This window comes from Phodopus roborovskii, unplaced genomic scaffold, assembly GCF_943737965.1.
Source record: "Phodopus roborovskii unplaced genomic scaffold, PHOROB, whole genome shotgun sequence".
NCBI lineage: Eukaryota > Metazoa > Chordata > Mammalia > Rodentia > Cricetidae > Phodopus > Phodopus roborovskii.
In genome coordinates this window covers 19,941,689-19,961,696 of record NW_026126407.1, presented here as the reverse complement: position 1 = coordinate 19,961,696, position 20,008 = coordinate 19,941,689, and the positions used below count along the sequence as shown (strand labels likewise).

At 45.9% G+C, this 20,008-nt stretch overlaps 1 protein-coding gene across 3 annotated transcripts; it reads right to left on the bottom strand.

Moving 5' to 3' along the window:
* Nucleotides 1-3,217: 3,217 nt before the first annotated feature.
* On the bottom strand, nt 3,218-14,385 carry Tmem11 (transmembrane protein 11). Of its 3 annotated transcripts, none has more exons than XM_051180488.1 (3): nt 14,100-14,224; nt 11,356-11,645; nt 3,218-4,116 (listed from the first exon to the last, which is right to left on the bottom strand). In XM_051180488.1, exons 2-3 carry the CDS (start codon nt 11,367-11,369, stop codon nt 3,600-3,602), a joined length of 531 nt encoding a protein of 176 aa, XP_051036445.1. In that variant the 5' UTR covers nt 11,370-11,645; nt 14,100-14,224; the 3' UTR covers nt 3,218-3,599. The 3 variants fall into 3 exon arrangements, with proteins under 3 accessions (XP_051036445.1, XP_051036446.1, XP_051036444.1); XM_051180489.1 differs by lacking the exon at nt 14,100-14,224 and adding an exon at nt 13,891-13,914; XM_051180487.1 differs by lacking the exon at nt 11,356-11,645 and having other exon boundaries at nt 14,100-14,385.
* Nucleotides 14,386-20,008: the final 5,623 nt, after the last annotated feature.

Sequence of the window (20,008 nt, the reverse complement as noted above, 5' to 3'; positions counted from 1 at the left end):
ATAGTCATTTTCATAAGAATGGAGGTTTTTCATCTTCTAATGTCCTCAATTTTTCTTCTTCTTTAATTTCTGCTGGGATTAAAGGTGTGCTCCACCAGTGTTTGGCCAGCTTCTTTCTCAAATGTTTTAATGTTTCCTTTGTAGAGGCATTTAAGTTCTCATACTAAAGGGGCTTCTCAGTTCTACTTTTCTGGTGGAGTCTTTAGAGTCATGTAGAAGCATAATTTGCAAGGATAGTTTCCCCTTTTCTATTTGTTTTATTTGCTTCTCTTGTTGTTGAGCTGTTATGGGTGTTTGGTCTGCATGTATGTCTATGTACCATGTGCAATGCCTGCTGCCCGTGGAGGCCATAGAGTACATCAGATTTTCTGGAGTTACTGCTGGGTTTTAAGCTATCATGTGGGTGCTGATAATGGAGTTTGGATCTTCTGGAAGAGCAGCCGGTACCTTTAACCACTGAGCTATCTCTCCAGTGCTTTGTACTTCTCTCTTGACCCTGATAGGTGACTAAAATGGCTGCAGATAAGCCTAGGGTCAATGTTTGGAGGCTTTCCAATTCCCTGGGAGAAGAAAGGTGAGTGGGTGATCAGGCCTGAGGCTTATTGACCCTGGTTCACACCTTGTCCCAAATGGCCCAAGAACGGTGGATGAAACGTGGATAAAGGTCATGGGTGGCCTCTCATCATCCACCCTTCTGCTAGGGAGGATCATCACCAGCAGCAACTGTACTTACTTGGGCTGCATGCATCCTAGTCCCTGGAGGCAGAAAGCTACAGAGCACTGAGCATGTTCCCAGTGAACGGCAGCAGGGATACTCCCCTATATGGAATGAGAATGAACGCCTTCTCTGACACTTGTTGGCTGGCACTTTGAGAAGAGTCACATCCAGCTACCATTCTTTCCTCTCCATTAAAGTGGTAAGCCATAGTAACAGCAAACTCAGTCATCAGAGGACGGAACATGAAACTGGTCGAGGGGGTTGGTTTGAGAGACACTGGTAGGTAGCTTGGAGCTGCTGAGCCCCCACAAGTGAAGGCACCAAGGATTCAAGTAACCTGCACATACACGAACACTCTGTCCTTTGCTTCCCATGCCAGATGACGCCCTAGGTCTGAGGGCAAGAGAACCACCAGCAAGGTTCTGTCATGCCAGTTACTCTAGCCAACCGGAGTGCTCCCTTCCTACCCGCTGTCACCCAGATGCTTGGAAGGCCCAGTCCTAGCCTGCCTTCAACTCATGCTCTCAAGTAAACTTTATTCCTGACATTTTCAGCCCAGCGCCTTAATGTGAGCAGCTGTTCGACTTTCTGTCAAGGTTCAGTCTCCATCTTGCTCTTTAAACCTTGTGGTGTCTGGCCCATCCTACAGGGCAAGTAACAGGTTAAGTTCATGCCCCATGGGCTCAAGGGCAGGTACTGAACCAGATGTGTAAAGGGGTTAGATCTGCACGTCCATGTTTCCTGTTAACTGCCCCTTTATAGAGCTCTTTGATCTTGAAAGTGGGTAAGTAGGCAGGCAGTTAAGACTAGATTGATTGGTTTGTTAAATTCATCCCATGCCCTAAAAGGGTCACACAGAACTCTTTATCAGGTGGGTTTCCAACAGGAGGGCCCAAGCCACATGGCTTTTCTTTCTTCTCAACAGAGAAAGCTATTGTGGAAGCGTTGTGGCTATCACTAGATAGCTGCCCATCGCAGAGCCCAGCCCAGGCACACCCATCTCTACCCTGCTGGCTAAGGGCCAAATTACCAAGATGGCATTTCAGAATCTGGGTTAGTCCACTCAACAAGAGTCACTTTGTTCAGTGCAGCTTGGGAAATAGGAAGGAGCTATTTGTACCTGGTTTCTATTTTTGGCAAGGGCATCTGCTTATCTGTAATGAGGTTCTCCAGCCCAGTCACCCCCCACCCCCACCCCATGCAATCTGATGTGCTGAAAGAACATAGCCAAACCAGGTGACTACTTGTTACAAAACCCCTCCCACGCTGTGCTTGCCCATCAGGCTCAGAACCAGCCTTCAGCCACTGAGGATTCTCACCCTGCAGAGACCTGTTCCTCTGGGATTGCTTATGGCTAAGGCAGTTACCTCTTCAGCATCCCTTGACCCCACCATATGCCACATGCATATTGGTTGCATACTAACACCATCTTATCACTGAGCACTCAAAGTAAGCCATTAGTATTTCTACAGTATTTGGAATTAAGCCAAAGTTTTTTGTTGTTGTTGTTATTTTGTTTTTTTAACTTCTAAAAAATTTGAGACAGGGTTTCTCTGTGTTGCTTTGGAGCCTGTCCTGGAACTTGATCTTTAGACCAGGCTGGCCTTGAACTCAGAGATCCTTCTGCCTCTGCCTTCCGGAGTGCTGGGGATTAAAGTTGTATGCCACCAATGAATGCCTGGCTAAGCCAAAGGTTTTTTGGTTTTTTCAGTTTCTTATACTGTGTGGGCTTTTTAAAATCTCACCCAAACCCTGGATCTCTTCTATTACAAATGTTTCAATCACCCCTGGGAGTTCTCTAAAACCTTTGCTTCCCTTATACCCAAGTCAGGACCCCTTCCTGATGATGGGCATCAGAACTTCCTATGGAGAAGCTAGTTTGATGATCACTAAAGACCACAGAAGCACTATGCCCCAGCCTTTATGCAGATCATTTTCCACTTACTGAAAACTTTAGAAAAAAAAAGACACAAAGCTGGGTTCAGTAGCACATGCCTTTAATCCCAGCACTCAGAAGGCAGAGACAAAGGATCTCTGAGTTCCAGCCCCAGCTGGTATAGACAGCAAGTTCTAGGACAGCAAGAAAGACTGTCTCAAAAAACCAAAACCAAAAAAACCTTTAAGACTCACCACCCTAGGCAAAGGTGCCTCCCACGGCCGGCCTGGGGCATTGGATTGAACTCAGGGCTACACAGCAGAGATTTGTTTCCTATGCTCTTTGGAAAAGGGCTTCTGGGCTTGATGTCCCTAGGTGAACTAAAGGGAGACCAAGGCCACCTTATCCTACTATGTCTGGCAAACAACTGCCAACGGGCCGTGACTGGACTGGACTAGCAGGCCAGAAGCCAGTCCTCTTATGTTGTGCATTCTCTTTTTTTGGCAGAATATCAGCTCTAGTGCCACTCTGCTGCAACAAGTTGCAGCAGGGTGTGTCTGCAGCACTTGTCTGCCCCACATACAGCAGCAGCTGCAGGCACAGGCATAGAAAGAGAACAGAAGTTGAAATTCTCATAATTTTAATGGTCAATAGCTTCCGGTTGGCTTCTGAATGGTATAGTTAAACAATGTACTTAAGACACCCACAGCAAGTTCATACCCCTCAGTAAGTAGCGTTGGCGCCATCCATATTCCATTGCCCAGTCAGACTTCCACAGCCTGGGACCCACTCCTGGGTTATGGAAAGAGACATCTTAGTGTAATGAGCTGAATAAACCCCTGGCATACCCATGATCTGTTATGTTATTTTTGCTTAAAAATAACAAGTTTTAAACCAAACACTTTCCCAGGTGCTGTTGCCTCATGGAGAAAACCCAAGGTGGTGTTGTAGGGATCTGAGTCCTGTGGGCCCTGTGGTTCTGCTTTGTGTCCCACTCTCCTGCAGTCATACAGCGTAGAGCTCATAAACCTTCTTTACACAGTACACCAGGGCAGCCAGTGCTATTGTGTTGTGCAATCTCTTTCTGTGCAGGTCGTCCTTCCGAACCAGCACCACTGGTGTGGAGGAGGTGAGCGTGTGCAGAGGCAGGCGGGACAGTTTATAGGCATCATACTCCACCTGGTACTTGCAGCAAGGGTCAAACTGCCAGGAGATCCCATAGAGCGTACAGCAGGCCAGGCTTAGCACACCAGCAGGCAGGGAGATGTAGTGGGAGTAATCCAGAGGCAATGCCAATGGGGTGAAGAGGCAGGCAGTGCCAGCCAACACAGCCGTCTTGTGCAGGCAATTGCCCACGGTGATCCAACGTGCTGTCTCATCTCCAATTCGGGTGGGTTCTATCACAATGTACTTGTACTGAGCTTCCAGCGCCTGCTCCAGCTCATACTCAAACTGGTCCTGGGCATTCTCCCCACTGTAGATTTCATGCACTATGTAGCAGTCGGTGGCTGACAGGCTAACCCTTTAGTGGAGGGAAAAAGACAAGGAGGTTAGATGTACAGTCTAGCATATATGGATGTGTGGTATTTGGACAAGTGTTTTGTCTCAGCCAAGGACATTCCACTTACAGGTTCATCTGTTTCAGATTCCAACCCAAGACACCATTCTCTGACCCTGAAAGAAACAGTGAAACAAAAAGGCCACAAAGGTAGCCTGGAAGGAGGAATGACTTTGATCCCAATACTTGGGAGGCAGAAGCAGGCAGATCTCTGTGAGTTCAAGGCCAGTCTGGTCAACAGTGAATTCCAGACAGAGCTACACAGTGAGACGTGTTCTCCAAAAATATCCTCCCCAACCCAAACTGTACTCCTAGTACAGGGTGGGGGACATACCCAGACTAGCACCCCTTAATTTAAAAAAAGACACTGGCTTGGATTCAGGCAATGCAAATGCTTTACCCCAAAACAGTGACTGTAATTAAACTGGACTCAGGTGAGGCTTAATTAAATCAAATGCCCCAAGTCAGCTGTACACCAGGGAGAAAGCTATTCCCTGGGGTGGGACTAGAAGCCTCAGCATGGGAAAGAGAGATGGCTCAGAGGCAGAGCTTGCCTAGTCTTCACTGGGCCCCTGGGCCCACCCCTAACACTACAAAAACAAACAAACAAAACCAGAAGCCATTTGACCAGGCTGTGGTGGCACACACCTTTAATCCCAGCACTTGGGAGGCTGATCTCTGTGAATTCAAGGCTAGCCTGGTCTACAAATCGAATTCCAGGACAGCCAGAGTCATTACAGAGAAACCATGCCTTTAAAAAAAAAAAAAAAGTCACACCATGGGGCTGGTGTGTCATGCTGCAGGCTGCCTGAGACTCACAGGAAGCTGAAGATGCCAATTGGAAAGCAGTGTTTCCCCCATTAAGATCTTCTGTGAAATTTCTCCATCTAGAGTACATTCCAAGGGAAGGTGAGCAGGATATCTGCAGTTTGTTCACAACAGGACACATTTATTTTCAAACACTTTTAACCAATAAGTAAGCTTGAGGAAAGAATCATTCCAGCTCAAAGAGTTGAGACCAGACATGGTGGCACAAGCTTGCAATACCAGCAGAGGCTTCAGCTAGGACAGAGTTCTAGGCCATCATGAGCTGCACAGGGAGACCCTGTCTCAAAAATACCGAAGTCCCTCAGTGGTACAGAAGGCGTAAGGGGTTCTTTAAGCAGTGCACTTCTGGCCAAGAGATTACCTTTGTGGTCTCGTGGCCATAAGCCAATAAAAGCCAAAGTATCAATTTATACATTTATCTGTGAAACTGAGACTCTAGGCAGAGCTATTCCAAATCATCACAAGTCCTGCCCACTTTCCAAGTGGGCAGAGAATCTGAGGCAAGCCCTCTCCCCTGTGGAATAGGTTCAAGCTGGGATTGCAGTGCCCTTACAATGCTAGTCAACTACAGTGTCATGGCCGCCTCTACTGTGTAGGCACATGGTCATCCTCAACACAGGGGAAAGTTTTTTCAGTAAGGCACATCCCAGACTGCTCATCTTAAAAACCTATCACTAGGCAGATGACACTTTTCATCTCTGCCTGGCCAGTCCCCAGGCACTTTCTGCATGCCTAGCTGGCCCCCACCTATCCAGGCCAGGCTGAGAGAGTCTATCTCTTGCTATTTGTCAAGACAAATGAATGGGCATATTCATGATTAGAGACATGTCTGGAAATGAGAGGACAGTGCTCCATAATATGGGGGGGACATGAAGCAGACACAGCCAGGAAAGAGCTCTGAGTCAGTGGGTCATGATCCTCAAAGTTCCTCACTGTGGGCAGTTTTGTGAATATCACAGACTGCAACAGCTATGGACATAGGTATGCCCACCCAATCCTCATATACCCTAGCTGGTTCTGTAGACACACTCACCAAAGCCCCTTTCCACCCACTATGGACTTGGCCCAACTATATAGCATGAAACAAAAGCAAAGCAAGCCAACAGAGGAAGCAGGAGGACCACACAACAGTCTCTCAAGTTCACAAGTAGGCAGTACCTACACAACCATGGGCACCAGAGACACCAATTCTATGGGGACTGCCAGTTAAGAAAAGTAGTCCTGGGTGTCCTTTGGGATGATAGAATCTTTAGAAAAGTGTATTTCCAGGAAGAAAATAACAACACTCAAACCAAACATCCAATAAGCAAAGCACAAGGTCCCTATATTGAAGTACATGGGATCAGACAAGATGCCAGGACCCTACTTTGTTATGCACTGGTAATCCTGCATGCCATGGCAGGTGTGTGTGTGTGTGTGTGTGTGTGTGTGTGTGTGTTTTTTTTTTTTGTTTGAGATGGGGTTCCTCTGTGTAGCCCTGGTTGTCCCGGAACTCAGAGATCAGCCAGCTTCTGCCTTAAGTGCTGGGATTAAAGGCATGCACCACCTCCAGCTCCATCTTATTATTTGTTTTTTTTGTTTGTTTGTTTGTTTTTTGTTTGTTTGTTTTTTGAGACAGGGTTCCTCTGTATTGCTTTGAAGCCTATCCTGGAACTAGCTCTGTAGACCAGGCTGGCCTCCAACTCATAGAGATCCACCTGCCTCTGCCTCCTGAGTGCTGGAACTAAAGGTGTGTGCTACCCACGCCCATTTCCATCTTATTTTTTAAAACAGGGTCCCTCACTGATCCTGGAGTTTGCCAATTGGCTAGACTGGCAGGCCAGTGAGAGCTCTAGGGATCCACTCCCTGACCACTGGGGTTACATACATAGGCTGCCACATCCAGCTTTAAATTAGGTGCTCCTCCTGCAAGCAGAGTGAGTTTATCCACGGAACCATTCCCTCAGCCCCTGTAAAGTGTTATTTTAGTTATCTACCTGTTTACAAAAGCACCTGAATATCTAGGAGACAAGGTCTCAAAATAGGAAGAAACTGAATGGCCCAGGGAAGGAAAGGAAGCCCTTTTCACTAAGTGACCTTTGATCCTACACTTGATCCAACCTCTGGTACTTAAAATTAAGAACACCTTGTTATGCACTTTGCTAAACACTAGGTGAGAGGTCATTCTATCCTGAGCCTTCAGTGGAGCAGGTGGCAACCTTGCTCTAGCATCTTAGGTCATGGGCCTGCCTGGATTAACCAGTTTTGGGTAGAGGAGAGGGGTAGTTATAGCAGAGGAGTCACTTGGAAATGCTGGTAATGCAACTAAAGGGCAGCCATAAGGAAAACTAATAAGGCCTGTCATTAAGGCCTGCCTTCAATTATCAATTATGAGGAGTAAGGAAATGAGGCTTCATAAGAAAGATGCAAGGTGGTCTCTGCTTCAGGGAACTATCTGGGGTAAGGCAAGGCTAGCTTTCTACTTAGAAAGTTAATCGGTAAGTACAAGGTTTTTTCATTCCTAGCTGATCTTGAACTCACAGGGATCGGCCCGCCTTTGCCCCCTGAGTCCTGGGATTAAAGATGTGGGCCACCAGGCCTGCTTGGCTCAAGCACAAGTTTTATTATCTGTGATAAAATCTGTGATAAAATATACATAACAAAATTTAGCACCTTGTTTAATACAGTCACACCATTATACAACTAATCTCTATAAGGTATAAATCCAAAATGATACCCACTGAAACAGCCCTTGTACCCACTACTGTATTCATGGAATCACATATCTGTCCTTTTGTGGCTTGGCCATTTCACTTAAATGATATTTTCTTTTAAAACAAAACGATTTTTCCCCCCTAAACATTTAGGTTTTTGATGGGAGATGTCATTCTATAAATATGTTTCTCATGCTGGTTAATGAATAAAGCACTGTTGGCCAATAGGAAAGCAAGATAGGCGGGACTAGGAGACAAGGAGGAAAGAGGAAGTAGTAAGGAGGGGTCAAGATGGAGAGTCTGGAGAGAGCAGAACCACCAGCTGCCTCTCCCTGGTAAGATAAAACCACTTGGAAATACATAAAAATGGGTTAATAATTAAGACAGAGCTAGCCGATAAGAAACTAGTACCTGGCCAATAGCATTATATCAAATACAGAGTCTCTGTGCGTTATTTGGGACTGGCACGGCGGCATGACAAGACCAGCGGCTGGCAGAAAAACTACTTCTTACAGGTTTTGTTTTTCTTCTTTTGTAGACAGGATCTCACTCTGTAACCCTAGTTTTTGCTGGAACTTGCTATACAAACTCTTTACCCCTGCCCTGTTTTAAAATCTTTTTTATTTATTTTATGTGCATTGGTGTTTTGCCTGCACATATATAGTTGTGTGAGGGTGTCAGATCTTGAAGTTACAGACAGTTGTTAGCTGCCATGTGGATGCTGGGAATTGAACCCAGGTCTTCTGGAATAAGTCTGTGCTCTTAACCACTGAGCCATATCTCCAGCCCCTTGATTTATATTTTTAAACCCGTTTCATCACGTGAAATAGGTGATCCATTACTATGATCCCTGCACATGGGAGATGGAGATAGAAGGATGGATCATGAGTTTAAAGGCCAGTCTCAGCTACATAGAAAATTTGAGCCTAGCCTAGATTATGAGACAATGTTGCAAACAAGAGGGAAAAAAGTCTTATCAAAGAAGAAAGCACAGAACATACAATTCCCAATTTTAGGTTGACACAACATCAACACCATAATCTTATGACACTTTCATCACCCTTGAAACTCTGTACCACTTAGAGGTGCTTTCTTCCCTTGACCCTCCTAAGTTGTTAGTAGCTACCAATTTGCTTCTTGACTTGCCAATTCTGGTCACCCCAGATAAACAGCACCACACACCAGATGGGGCTTTGTGACAGGCTTCTTTCACATTAGCACTATGCTTTTAAGAGGCATCATGTCCAGTGATATTTAATGTAATTTTTAAAAACTCAAGAGCTATATGGGAAACATCAAAGGCTCTGTATACCAAAGACCAACAGCCATTTTCTTCCTATGATAGTCTAATAGTTGACCTTTGCATTTTATTTTTGCTAAGACTTTGTTTAAAAACCAAACAAGAAGCTGGGCAGTGGTGGCACCTGCTTTTAATCCCAGCACTCAGGAGACAGAGGCAAGTAGATCTCAGTGAGTTCAAGGCCAGCCTGGTCTACAGAGTGAATCCCAGGACAGGTTCCAGGCTCCAAACTTACACAGAGAAACCCTGTCTCAAAAAAGAGCAACCTGACCACTGACTCTGTATTTTCAAGCCCCAGATACCTTAAACATCACAAGATTTTCTCTTCCTGTCTCTCACTACAAACATTCTTGGGAATCTGTCGCATTCAGGCAGTTAGATGGGGATGCCTTGATGGAAACATCCTCAGTTGTTTTAAAACTAAACAAAACAAAAACCCAAATGAATACCAGTTGCTAGCTTAGATGTGAATTCCCATGGAAATCTGGGGTCTAGGAAGCATACCATGAGACTGCATTCTTCTGGGTCTCTAGAGACCCTCTCCCCACCAAATAGAACAGAGCTTGTTAGAGTGAAAGAGGGAAACAGAATTGTCCTCTTCTCAGCAGGATTGCGGGACGGAGGCCAGCAGTCAGCATAACACAGCCAGGAGATCCTTAACTGCCACAATAGTAATGCCCTTCCAGAGCACAGCAGTTCCCAATACTCAGGAGATCCAATGGTCTCGTCTGAACCTGAACCACAGGTGCCTACTCAAATACACCATTAAAAAATCTTGCCCAGCAGTGCTGGTGCATGGTTTTAATCCCAGCACTCCAATGGCCAGCTTGATCTACAGAATGGGTTCTAGGATGGCCAGTGTAAGGATTCAGGCATTACGCTGGCCTTCCCCTGTCACCTGGCAGAATGCACTCAGGCAGTACTCTGGTCAGCCCAGGGTTCCATGAGTACTAGTCTGCAGGCAGGTGTAAAGGACCCCTTTAAAGTCAGACCCCTGCCCACTTATGCTCTTTTTGTTCTCTTTTGCTCTCTTTCTAATTCTCTCTCTGCTCTCTCTCTTCTCTTCTGTCTCTGGTGTCTCTATGTCTCTTTTCCCTTCCCCCTCTAAATAAACTCCTCATTTAAGCTCTAACTGCCTGGCATGTTATTTCCTCCGCCTCAGTCACCCTCACCTGCTATGCTCTCCCATGTGGCCCCTTACCTTGGGACCCCCACTCCCTTCTCCAGCTTTTATTCCTATAACTATAACAAAAGAACAACAGCCAGGACTATACAAAGAAACCTTGCCTTGAAAACCCAAACAAACAAAACACCAAAACCAACCCCCCCCACAATAAATCTTGTGTTCTTACAAAGAGGGAAGGATCAAAACATCTGTAGCTGTTTAAATGTCAATTAATTACTCAATAAAGTAAAAACCTCAACCCCCCTGGCATAATAATGCTTCAAGTGCTGACAGACATAGGCAACCAGAGGTAACCCTAGTGATCAGCAGACTGCCCAAGACTCTACTGCATAGCCTTCATCTGAATAACTGTGGGGAAAATTCAGTGGTTACCGACTTTCCCCAGGAATTCTGTGCCCATTACAAGTTGCTCTCAGTACCAGGACCCAAACACAGAGGCAGCAAGAAGGTTCCCTGTATATGCTGGCTCATGAATCACACTTCCCACCCTACCCACAGTTTTTTCCACACTCAAGAAGCTAGGTAGCGCAGCTTCAACCTTTCCTCCTCCCTGGACACTATGAACCCTACCTTTCTCAGAGGTGGGACCCACTGAAATGAGCCTGCAGAACTGATCCACAGAAGCAGAAATCAAAGCAAGCGGAACCCAGACTGCTTGAGTAAAACCCAGGAAAATAGAAAATACACTTCAAAGGATGGACCATGGCAGACTTCCACGTTCAGATTTGTGAGCAGAACATGTGGTGTATGTTCAAGGCCTGCTCACCTCGTCTAGACCAGGAAGGAAAACTACCACATATCCGAGCCAACATAGGAACCTCTTGAAATAATAAATGCCTCAAATCCCTGGAGTCCCCAGCTCTAAAAGGAAAGGATCAGAGCAGAAAGGGGGTCCATTACCCCAGCAATGTAAAACAGGCTGCCTACATGGCTCTTCAAATGGAGTAGAACTAACTATACATTGGCCACTGGGACCTCATGACCCTGTATTCACAAGTATGACATAGCCTTCTTAGGAGGTGGTAGGGAAAGACGTGGAGGTAACCCCATAATAACTAGCTGCCTAACAAATGCACAGAACAGAGGAAGGAAGGAGGCTTGAATACCCCAGGCCATCCTGCATCATCATCAGACATAGATCAAGTATCTTACAGGATCAACAAAAAAAGGAATTCAGAGTACGGGGCTATACTCACATTCCAACAATCATGGAGATCTCAGGGATGCTCAGGGGCCCTGAGAGCAGCACCAAGTAGCCCAAGAAAGGATAGGCAGGGCTGTCTGAGAGCTGGTCCAGGCTGGCACACAGGTGGCAGAATACAGATACCTGCTCTGCTTTCCTAGATGGGTAAGTGTGCCTCAAAGAGGCCAGCAGGACAAACGGCAATCTGTTTGCTGTGCTTGCTGTCAGTATGCTCAATTTTGGACAAGAATTCAGGTTACAGCTCAGAGTTTGATGTTCTTCATTACAAATACTGTTGTTTCCCTGGATTTAATGGAGTGGAGAGAAAAATCAACACATAAGCAGCTCTCAGTTTGCTCCTTTCCCCCTCCAATTTCAGTCTACATAGCACTGTCCCTAGACACTGCGCTGGTGAAGAAGTTCTCTCTCTGATTCACCATTAGCACCCGAAACATGGTCTGTGATCTAAAAGCTAAACCTTTCTTTGTATTTAATTTTAACTTCAATGTAATCATCACACATGGTAGCAACTACTGAACTGCTACAATAATTGTCACTCAGCTCTAGCACTAGTCAGTGTTTCTGGAGTTAAGCAGGCAAAGCAAGAACTAATGCACACTAAGCTGGCAATCATCAAGCAAGGCATTAAATACAACATATGCTCCAGAGTATGCAGCCACTGTTCAAAAGCAATGCCCACTCCAGCTCTTGCCACAAACCACACGGCATCTCCATCATTTTCAGCATAGGGCAGGCAGCAAGGTGTGAGCAACTCTGAAGTACTCTTAACATGAAGCTGAAATTTGAGTCAGTCCAAATGTGACATGGAACAAAGTCACTTAGGAGCCATAAACAGCTTACTTATGTCATGAGAGCCAATAATACACTCAGTCCTCACAATCTATGGTGCCGAGCACTCAATTATTCTGACCTGCTCCACCCAGTCAGGCCACCAAGTGAGCAGGAATGGAGGTGTGCCCAGAAGTCAGCTCGCTAGTCAGGTGGGGTTGTTTCCATACACTGTTAAGTGAGAGGGCCTTAAGGAGATGGGATCCTGAGAATGAGTCCTTTGGCAACCAGAGGGGTAGCCTGCAGTCACTATACATTATCCAGGGGGGCAGTTGGCAAACTCAAACCATAAAATCTGAAACCCCTTCCTGGCAGACACACCACATCTGCACGAATGGGTAGAAACTGCAGTTCCTGACCAAAGGTCATAACCTGAACACCTACAAGACCCATATAGATAACCTCAATTAGTCAAGTTTTCAGGTGAGGAACTAAACAGAAGCTGCTCTGAAGAGTATCAACTACTATCTAGTTTTACCATGAAATCTGTCTGCATGTGATTTAAATTCCTTTAAAAGCTGTTTTAGCTCAATCAAGGACTGGACTCCTAATATAGGTGGCTGGCAAACTATTTTTGATTAATATTAGGTTCAAAACAATGGAAAAATAGTTCACTTGGGAGTCAGAGGCAGGCTGATCTCTGTGGATTTAGAACAACATCTTTTACAGAATGAGTTCCAGGACAGTGGGAGCTACATAGTGAGACCTTGCCTCTAAAAAACAAACAAAAGGAGTAGTAAAAGTGTCATTGTCTAACACTGGGGTCTACTAGGAAGGTTCTTTCCTGTTACTAAGGAGCTGAAATAAAAAATCTGAAAGCATTCCTTAAGGTCTAAGGGCATGGAAGACAACAAAATAACCTCTTCTGATGTTCTTATCTAAGAAATAAGTGAAAGTTAGGAAAACCACTCTTTGCCATTGCTTTTTCATGAAACAGTAAATGCACAATAGATTATTTTGCATAACTGAACTCAAGAATAAAACCAAGACTATCACTACGGCGAAGCAGGAAGAATCGTGTGGGATGAGAGTTCTCTAAGCAAAAGCAAGGAACATGGGATGCATCAGTCAAAAAAAAATGCAGATTAGTTGAGACACAAATTTTATGTTGGACAGTACTCATCGGAAAAGGAGGGGCAAACAACTTTCTTGTCTACTGACATCTACAGTAAAATGCGGAGGCCTTCGCAAAACAGACTGGGCAGTTTAATCCAATAGTTCCACCGATGTACACCTATCTCCCCAAACTTCTAGTGACTGAACAGTTTCTAGTAACCTCTTAGCTAAAAATATTTCCCAGAAGGAAAAACCTACAAATTTCAACTTAAAACACGCCAACTACTCTCATCTTCGGGAAATCACTGGAAGAAACAAACCCCTAGCGCCCCCAAACGCATTCTGTTGAAAAGGTCACTTTAAAGGACTTAGGGCAGAAGCACTTGCAGAGAGCGCTCTAAGAGTGGCGATGACTGCCCGCTCAGAAGGCGTCCAAGCACAGTCCCTTGGAGGTGCGCCCGGCACGCTGCTGCTCTCGGCAAACGCCCCTATAAGCACGCCGCTCTATCCTCCTCCTCCTCCTCCAGGAGTCCATCCTCGCCACGTCGGGCGCCCAGGCCCAGACAGCCACGTGCGCGAGCCAGCCGCCCAGAGCCCGCACGCCGCTCCGCAGGACAGCTTGGCGGCCCTCGCAGCCGCCCACCCCGGCTCACAGACCGTCTAGTGAGGGCCGCTACCCCTCCTAGTCGAGCTCCCCGCGCTCTTCGGCCGTCGCGCCGGCCCGTTCCTCCCACACCAGGGCCCCCCGACTGGGCCCCGCGCGCGGCAGGACACGACCCGGAGTCGCGCGTAGCACAGAGGCTTCGCCGACTCTAAGGTCGGCGGCCGCCCGCAGTCGCGAGCCCAGCTCACCTCTCTCGGGAGCCACCGCCGCCCGGACCCAGACGCCTCCTTCCCCACGCGGCCATCTTGGAGACTCTCGGCTCGTCGGGGGCTGGCGCCGACGCGGCTCGCGGTGCGCGCGGGCCGAAGGGAAACGTAGTCCGGTGGGCCGCTCGTACGCAGTGGGAGGTTGTGAGCGGACTACAATGCCCACAATGCCGCACACCGGAAGCCTGCTGTAAACTGCCGCGCGCAAGAGGGCGAAAGGTGGGCTCCGCCTGAGGAAAGAGCCTCGGAGTCTCAGTGTGCGAGTTGCTGCGCCCACCGCTTGGACGTCCTTGGACGCCCAGAGAGTGTCTGAAGGAGAGCGGAATGAAAGCGCCTACCACTCCCAGAGCGCTTCGCGCGGCGAACCCGCCCTCACGGCCCGAGAGGCCCAACCCTTGGCTTCAGCCTTCTTGCCCTTCACGGTGGCCTCGGTCGCTGGGGGCCCGCGTTTCACCTGTCCCACACTTTACAATGACTTGAGCAGCTTAACCTCCTTCATTTCTCTCTTCTTCTCTGCAGACTAGAACTCGTGCGCCCCCAGTTTGAAGGCTACCTCTGCTTTCTCAGTGTCAACTGCCCCCCATCTCCTGACCAGAATTTACTAGGCTGGCAAATTGGGAGATTTTTGAGAGGTCTGTAGATGTGCTTGACCCAAAATGCCTTTTCCTCCCAGCTAGTTTTTATGCTTCAAGACCTTGGATCTGCCGGGCGCGGTGGTGGCGCACGCCTTTAGTCCTAGCACTCGGGAGGCAGAAGCAGGCTGATCTCTGTGAGTCCCAGGCCAGCCTGGTCTAAAAACAAACAAACAAACAAACAACAAACAAACAAAAAAGAACCAAAAAAAGAAAAAAGAAAGAAAAAGAAGAAAGAAGGAAGAAAGAAAAAGACCTTGGATCTGTGTGGTTTTCAAATAAAATGCTGCAATCCTGCCTTCCGGTGCCAACACAGTGCACAGTATGGCAGAAAATTAGAAATGTGTAGACAGAGAGATCCAGAATAAGGTATGGTTCGGCAGTACTGACTGCTCCTCCGGGGGACTCAGGATCTATTCTGGCATATGGCAGCTATCAATAGTCTGTTAAGTATGTCCAAGGCCCTCTTCTGGCTTCATGAGCACTGCACACATGTGGTACACAAACACACAGGCAAAGCACCCATACCCATTAGGAAAAGAAAAAAGAAAAGAAAAAGGTATGAAAAAGCCAGTTGAAAGTGCCTGGAAGGCCTTCCCTGCCTGGCCTACTCATAACAAACAGCATGCAGGAGAAAGACTTGGCCTGGAGAAGACAGGTGGTATGGAAATGGCCTATAAAGCGTTCATGAGATTATAACTAAGGACTTGAGTTTATGCATTTTTCCAGATCACTAGCCTATTCCCAACCTCCTAAGTATCTTTGTAAATTTTTTTTTAATAAATTGCTTCTATTATCTCTGATACAATTCTTTGTTCAGAGACACAAGAGCCTAGAAACCTAAGCAGGTGACCCCTGTAACTCAACCAGGAGGTAAAAATCTGTGCTATTCTTATTTCCCATTTTTCCCTTCCTTATTTACACTATTCTTTCACTTTCCCAGAAGCATTTCAAAGTGATGGGAAAGCTCTCGGTCCTGAGAAAGCCTGATAACAAATAGAGCAAGGGCATGCTTTCTTTCCCAGCACCCTTCACTTTCCTGTGATGTTTGCCACCTATGGTACCCTATACTCACAGCCCAAGGGAGCTGGAACCCTTCTCTGCCCTACTGTGACATGAGAATAAAAAAAAAAAGATATACATTGAACAGGGGCTCCCAAGCCCACATTTAAACTGGGAGGCTAAGAGGCAGCTGGCCAGGAGGGTCTGCCCTTTACTGGGAAGCCTGTGAGGTTCTTGTGTTCCAGTACCAAGTCTGAGAAGTGATGGGTCCCACTGGGGACTTATGTCCCTGTCTTATTTTTGTTTCCTGTTGCTGTGATAAAAATACCCTGACACAAGCCACTTAAGGGAGAAAAGAGCTTATTTGGCTCACACTTCAGGTTATTCTGTGGTGGTTTTAATGAGGATGGTCCCATGGGCTCAAATATTTGAATGTTTGATTCCCAGTTGTACTGTTTAGGAAGGATTAGGAGACGTGACTTTATTGTAGGAGGTGTGTCACTGGGAGTTGGCTTTGAGGTTTCAAAAGCCCAGGCCAGGTGCCCAGGCCAGGTGCAGTGTCTCTCTCTGCCTGGCAGTTGTCTCAACATGTAAGTTCTCAGCTACAGCTTCAGTGCCTGCCTGCCTGCTGCCTTGCTCACAACCACGATGGTCATGGACTCACCCTTTGAAACTGTAAACACGCTTCTAATTAAATGCTTTCTAAGTTGCCTTGGTCATGGCGTCTCTTCACAGCAACAGAACAGTAACTAAGACACCACCCATCATGGCAGGGAAGCCATGGCAGCAGGAGTTTGAGAATACTGTGCACACTACAACCACAGTCAAGAGAAGAGAATAATGTATGAATATATGCTATACCCAAATCTCCTCTGCTTGTGTATAGTCCAAGATCTCTTGTCACCAGTAGTGGGTAGGATCTTAGTTAATTAAGATGATAACCCACACAGACATGCCCACAGTCTACCCTAATCTATCTAGGCAACCCTTCACTCAGACTCCCTTTCCAGGTGACTCCAGTTTGTGTAAAGTTGACAGCACAAACTGACAACTCCGCCTTCTATATATTTGACACATAAACATCTCTTTCTTAAAATTTATTTTTAGTTTTTTAAAACATCGGTTTATTATGTATACAGTGTTCTGTCTGCATGAATCCAGAAGAGGGCACCAGACCTCATTACAGATGGTTGTGAGTCACCATGTGGTTGCCGGGAATTGAATTTAGGACCTCTGGAAGACCAACTAGTGTTTTTAACCACTGAGCCATCTCTCCAGCCCAATTTTTTTAAATTTTATTTTCTATGCATTGGTGTTTTGCTTGAATGTATGTCTGTGTGAGGGTGTCAGATCTTGGAGTTACAGTTGTTAGCTGCCATGTGGATGCTATGAATTGAACTCAGGTTCTCTGAAAGAGCAGTCAGTGTTCTTAACCACTGAGCCATCTCTCCAGCCCCCACAAACACATCTTTAAGCCATAACCTTAAGCTTTCACTCCTTCCTAAAGTCTCATGATTAGCTCATAATGTAAAACCCAGCTTTAAAATCTCAACACTTAGCGGAGTGGTGGTGGCACAGGCCTTTAGTCCCAGCACTTGGAAGGCAGAGGCAGGTGGATCTTCATGAGTTCAAGGCCAGCCTGGTCTACAGTTGAGAAAGTGCCAGGAGAGGTTCCAAAGTTACACAGAGAAATCCTGTCTCGAAAAAAACCAACCAAACAAACAAAATCTCAACATTTTAAAAGTCCAAAGTCTTAACTATGAGCTCCAATAATAGTAATAATAAAACTTCCATCATATACTGGTACAGAATAAATATTCCCATTTCAGAATGGAAGGATCAGGGCATAACAAGGAATGATCAAAACAAAACAGAAATCCAGGAGAACACACACCACATCCTGAAGCTCCACGTCTGGCATCTGGGACTTGTCTGAAAAGCTTGGGCAGATCCCCTTTTTAAGCCCTGCTACTTGTATCTCACATAGCTTAACTTTCAGGCCAGCTATACTCCACAGTTGCAGCCATTCTTTGTTAAGCGCAGTTTTCCCACCAGCCTGGTCCCAGAGTCGCATCAGCCCCGAATAACACACAGAGACACTGTATTAGATACACAGCTGGTGACCTGTTACTAGTGCTTTTAATTGGCTAGCTCTGTCTTAAATATTAACCCATGTTTATTGGTCTGTTTTCACGTGCTCTTATCTTATCGGAGAGAGGGTCCGAACCTCTTTCCTCAAGTCTCTACATCTTGAATCTCCCCTACTACACCTCCCAGCATCCTCCTTGTCTCCTAGTCCCAAATATCTTGCTTTCCTATTTGCCAACAGTGTTCCATTCATTAACAAATAAGAGAAACATATTTACAGAATGACATCTCCCATCAGTTCTTGGCAGATGTCCCATGATCCTGGCAACTCCAAAATCCTAGGGTTTCCAATGCAGCTTAAGTTTCAACTTCATAACTTCACAAAATGGCCACTCAGGGACTCTAACCCTGCCACACAGTATCTGGCCTCAATGGCCCTTCATGACCTCCTCAACCTTTGCCTTCTTTGCCTTCAAAACCAATGGATAGTATTGTCAAGTTATGCTACCAGCTTGAAGTATATCCCAGCCTTCTTGGACCACAATTGTATCCACTTCTGTGAGCTGATCTTGAAGAAACAATATTCTGTTTACTCAGTGAAGAGTACTAGGTTTCCCTTTAATGGTTCCATTCAGTCTCTTTAACAGTTATGACTGCTTTGCTGTCTGCTCTCTTCTCCTTGGAAACTTTAGGGTTGCTTACATACTTTTCCTCTGTCAAAGAAATTAGTCCATTATTTCTAAATTCAGTTTCACTCAAGTTCTTGGGACATGAAGCCAGATGCTTGGCGAAAATATCACAAGAATGGCCACTGACACAGGTCTCGACACAGTCCTTGCTCCCCTGTAAAATCTCACGAGCAAGGCCTCCTCTATTGTGTTTCAGCATGACTATGTTCCTGTCTCCCACCAAAATGACCCATCAATCTCTATTTACAGCTTTGAATGGGTTTTCTAGCCTAAAGTTCCAATTTCTTCTACACCCTTCCTACACAACAGTTCCAAAAGCCTAAAAATCACATGTGCAGGTTTATCACAGCAGTATCCCCACTTCTGGTACCAATTTCTGTCTTAGTTCCATTCCATGATGCTGTGACACCCTGATAGAAGCACCTACTTGGTTCACAATTCCGGGTTATAGTCTATCATGGCAGGAAAGTCACAATGGAAGGGGTTTGAGAGAAAGAGTCACATGGCATCCATAGTCAATAAGCAGAAAGAAATGAATGCATACGTCTGCTTAGTTCCCTTTTCACATTTGTACAGTCCAGAATCCTATGCAGGGGACAGTGACACCCACAGTGGGTAGGCCTGCCCACCTGTGATAGCTAGACTTATGTCAGCATGACACAGGCTAGAGTCATCTGAAAGGAAAGACCCTCAATTGAGAAAATGCCTCCATATGATACTTTTGTAGGGCATTTTTTGAAACTCAGTCATTAATTTCTCAAAAATCATTTTTATTTCCTGCCACTTAAAAATATACAATAAATTTATAGTGTTAAGAGAGTACACAAAGAGCCAGGTGGTGGTGCACACCTTTAATCTCAGCACTTGGGAGGCAGAGGCAGGTGAATCTCTGTGAGTTTGAGACCAGCCTAATCTACAAGAGCTAGTTCCAGGACAGCCTCCAAAACCACAGAGAAACTCTGTTTCAAAAAACAAACAAACAAACAAAAAAAGAGAGTGCATAAAGAATTGCAAGAACATATGACATAAAATTATCAAATTCCAAAGGCCAGGTTTCCCTCTCAACTCATTATGTGTAGGCAAAACAGGTGCATAAAAGAAAGCATGGAATTAAGAAAAAATGCAAACAAAATGGAAAACTGATGCAGGTTTAGTGCAATTTCTGTCATTTATCTATTCCCTTGCTCTTTCTTTTTACTTTGCTTTCCTGGTGATGATCTCTTTTTACACCTCCTTCAGTGGTAGGGCCTTTTCTTAATCAGTGATTGATGGGGGGAGGGCCCAGCCCATTGTGGGTGCTACTATTCCTGGGCTGGTGGTCCTGGGCTCTGTAAGAACATAGGCTGAGCAAGCCATATGGAACAAGCCAGTAAGCAGCACCCCTTCATGGCCTCTGTATCAGCTTCTGCCTCCAGGTTCCTAGCATGTTTGAGTTCCTACCCTGACTTCCTTTAATGACAGACCATGATGTAGAAGTGTA

Coding starts and splice junctions, on each gene's coding strand:
- Tmem11 (XM_051180487.1), bottom strand. CDS start 14,155: ATGGCCGCGTGGGGAAGGAGGCGTCTGGGTCCGGGCGGCGGTGGCTCC. Junction 4,117..14,099: donor GGCGGTGGCTCCCGAGAGAG/GTGAGCTGGGCT, acceptor CCTCCACTAAAG/GGTTAGCCTGTCAGCCACCG.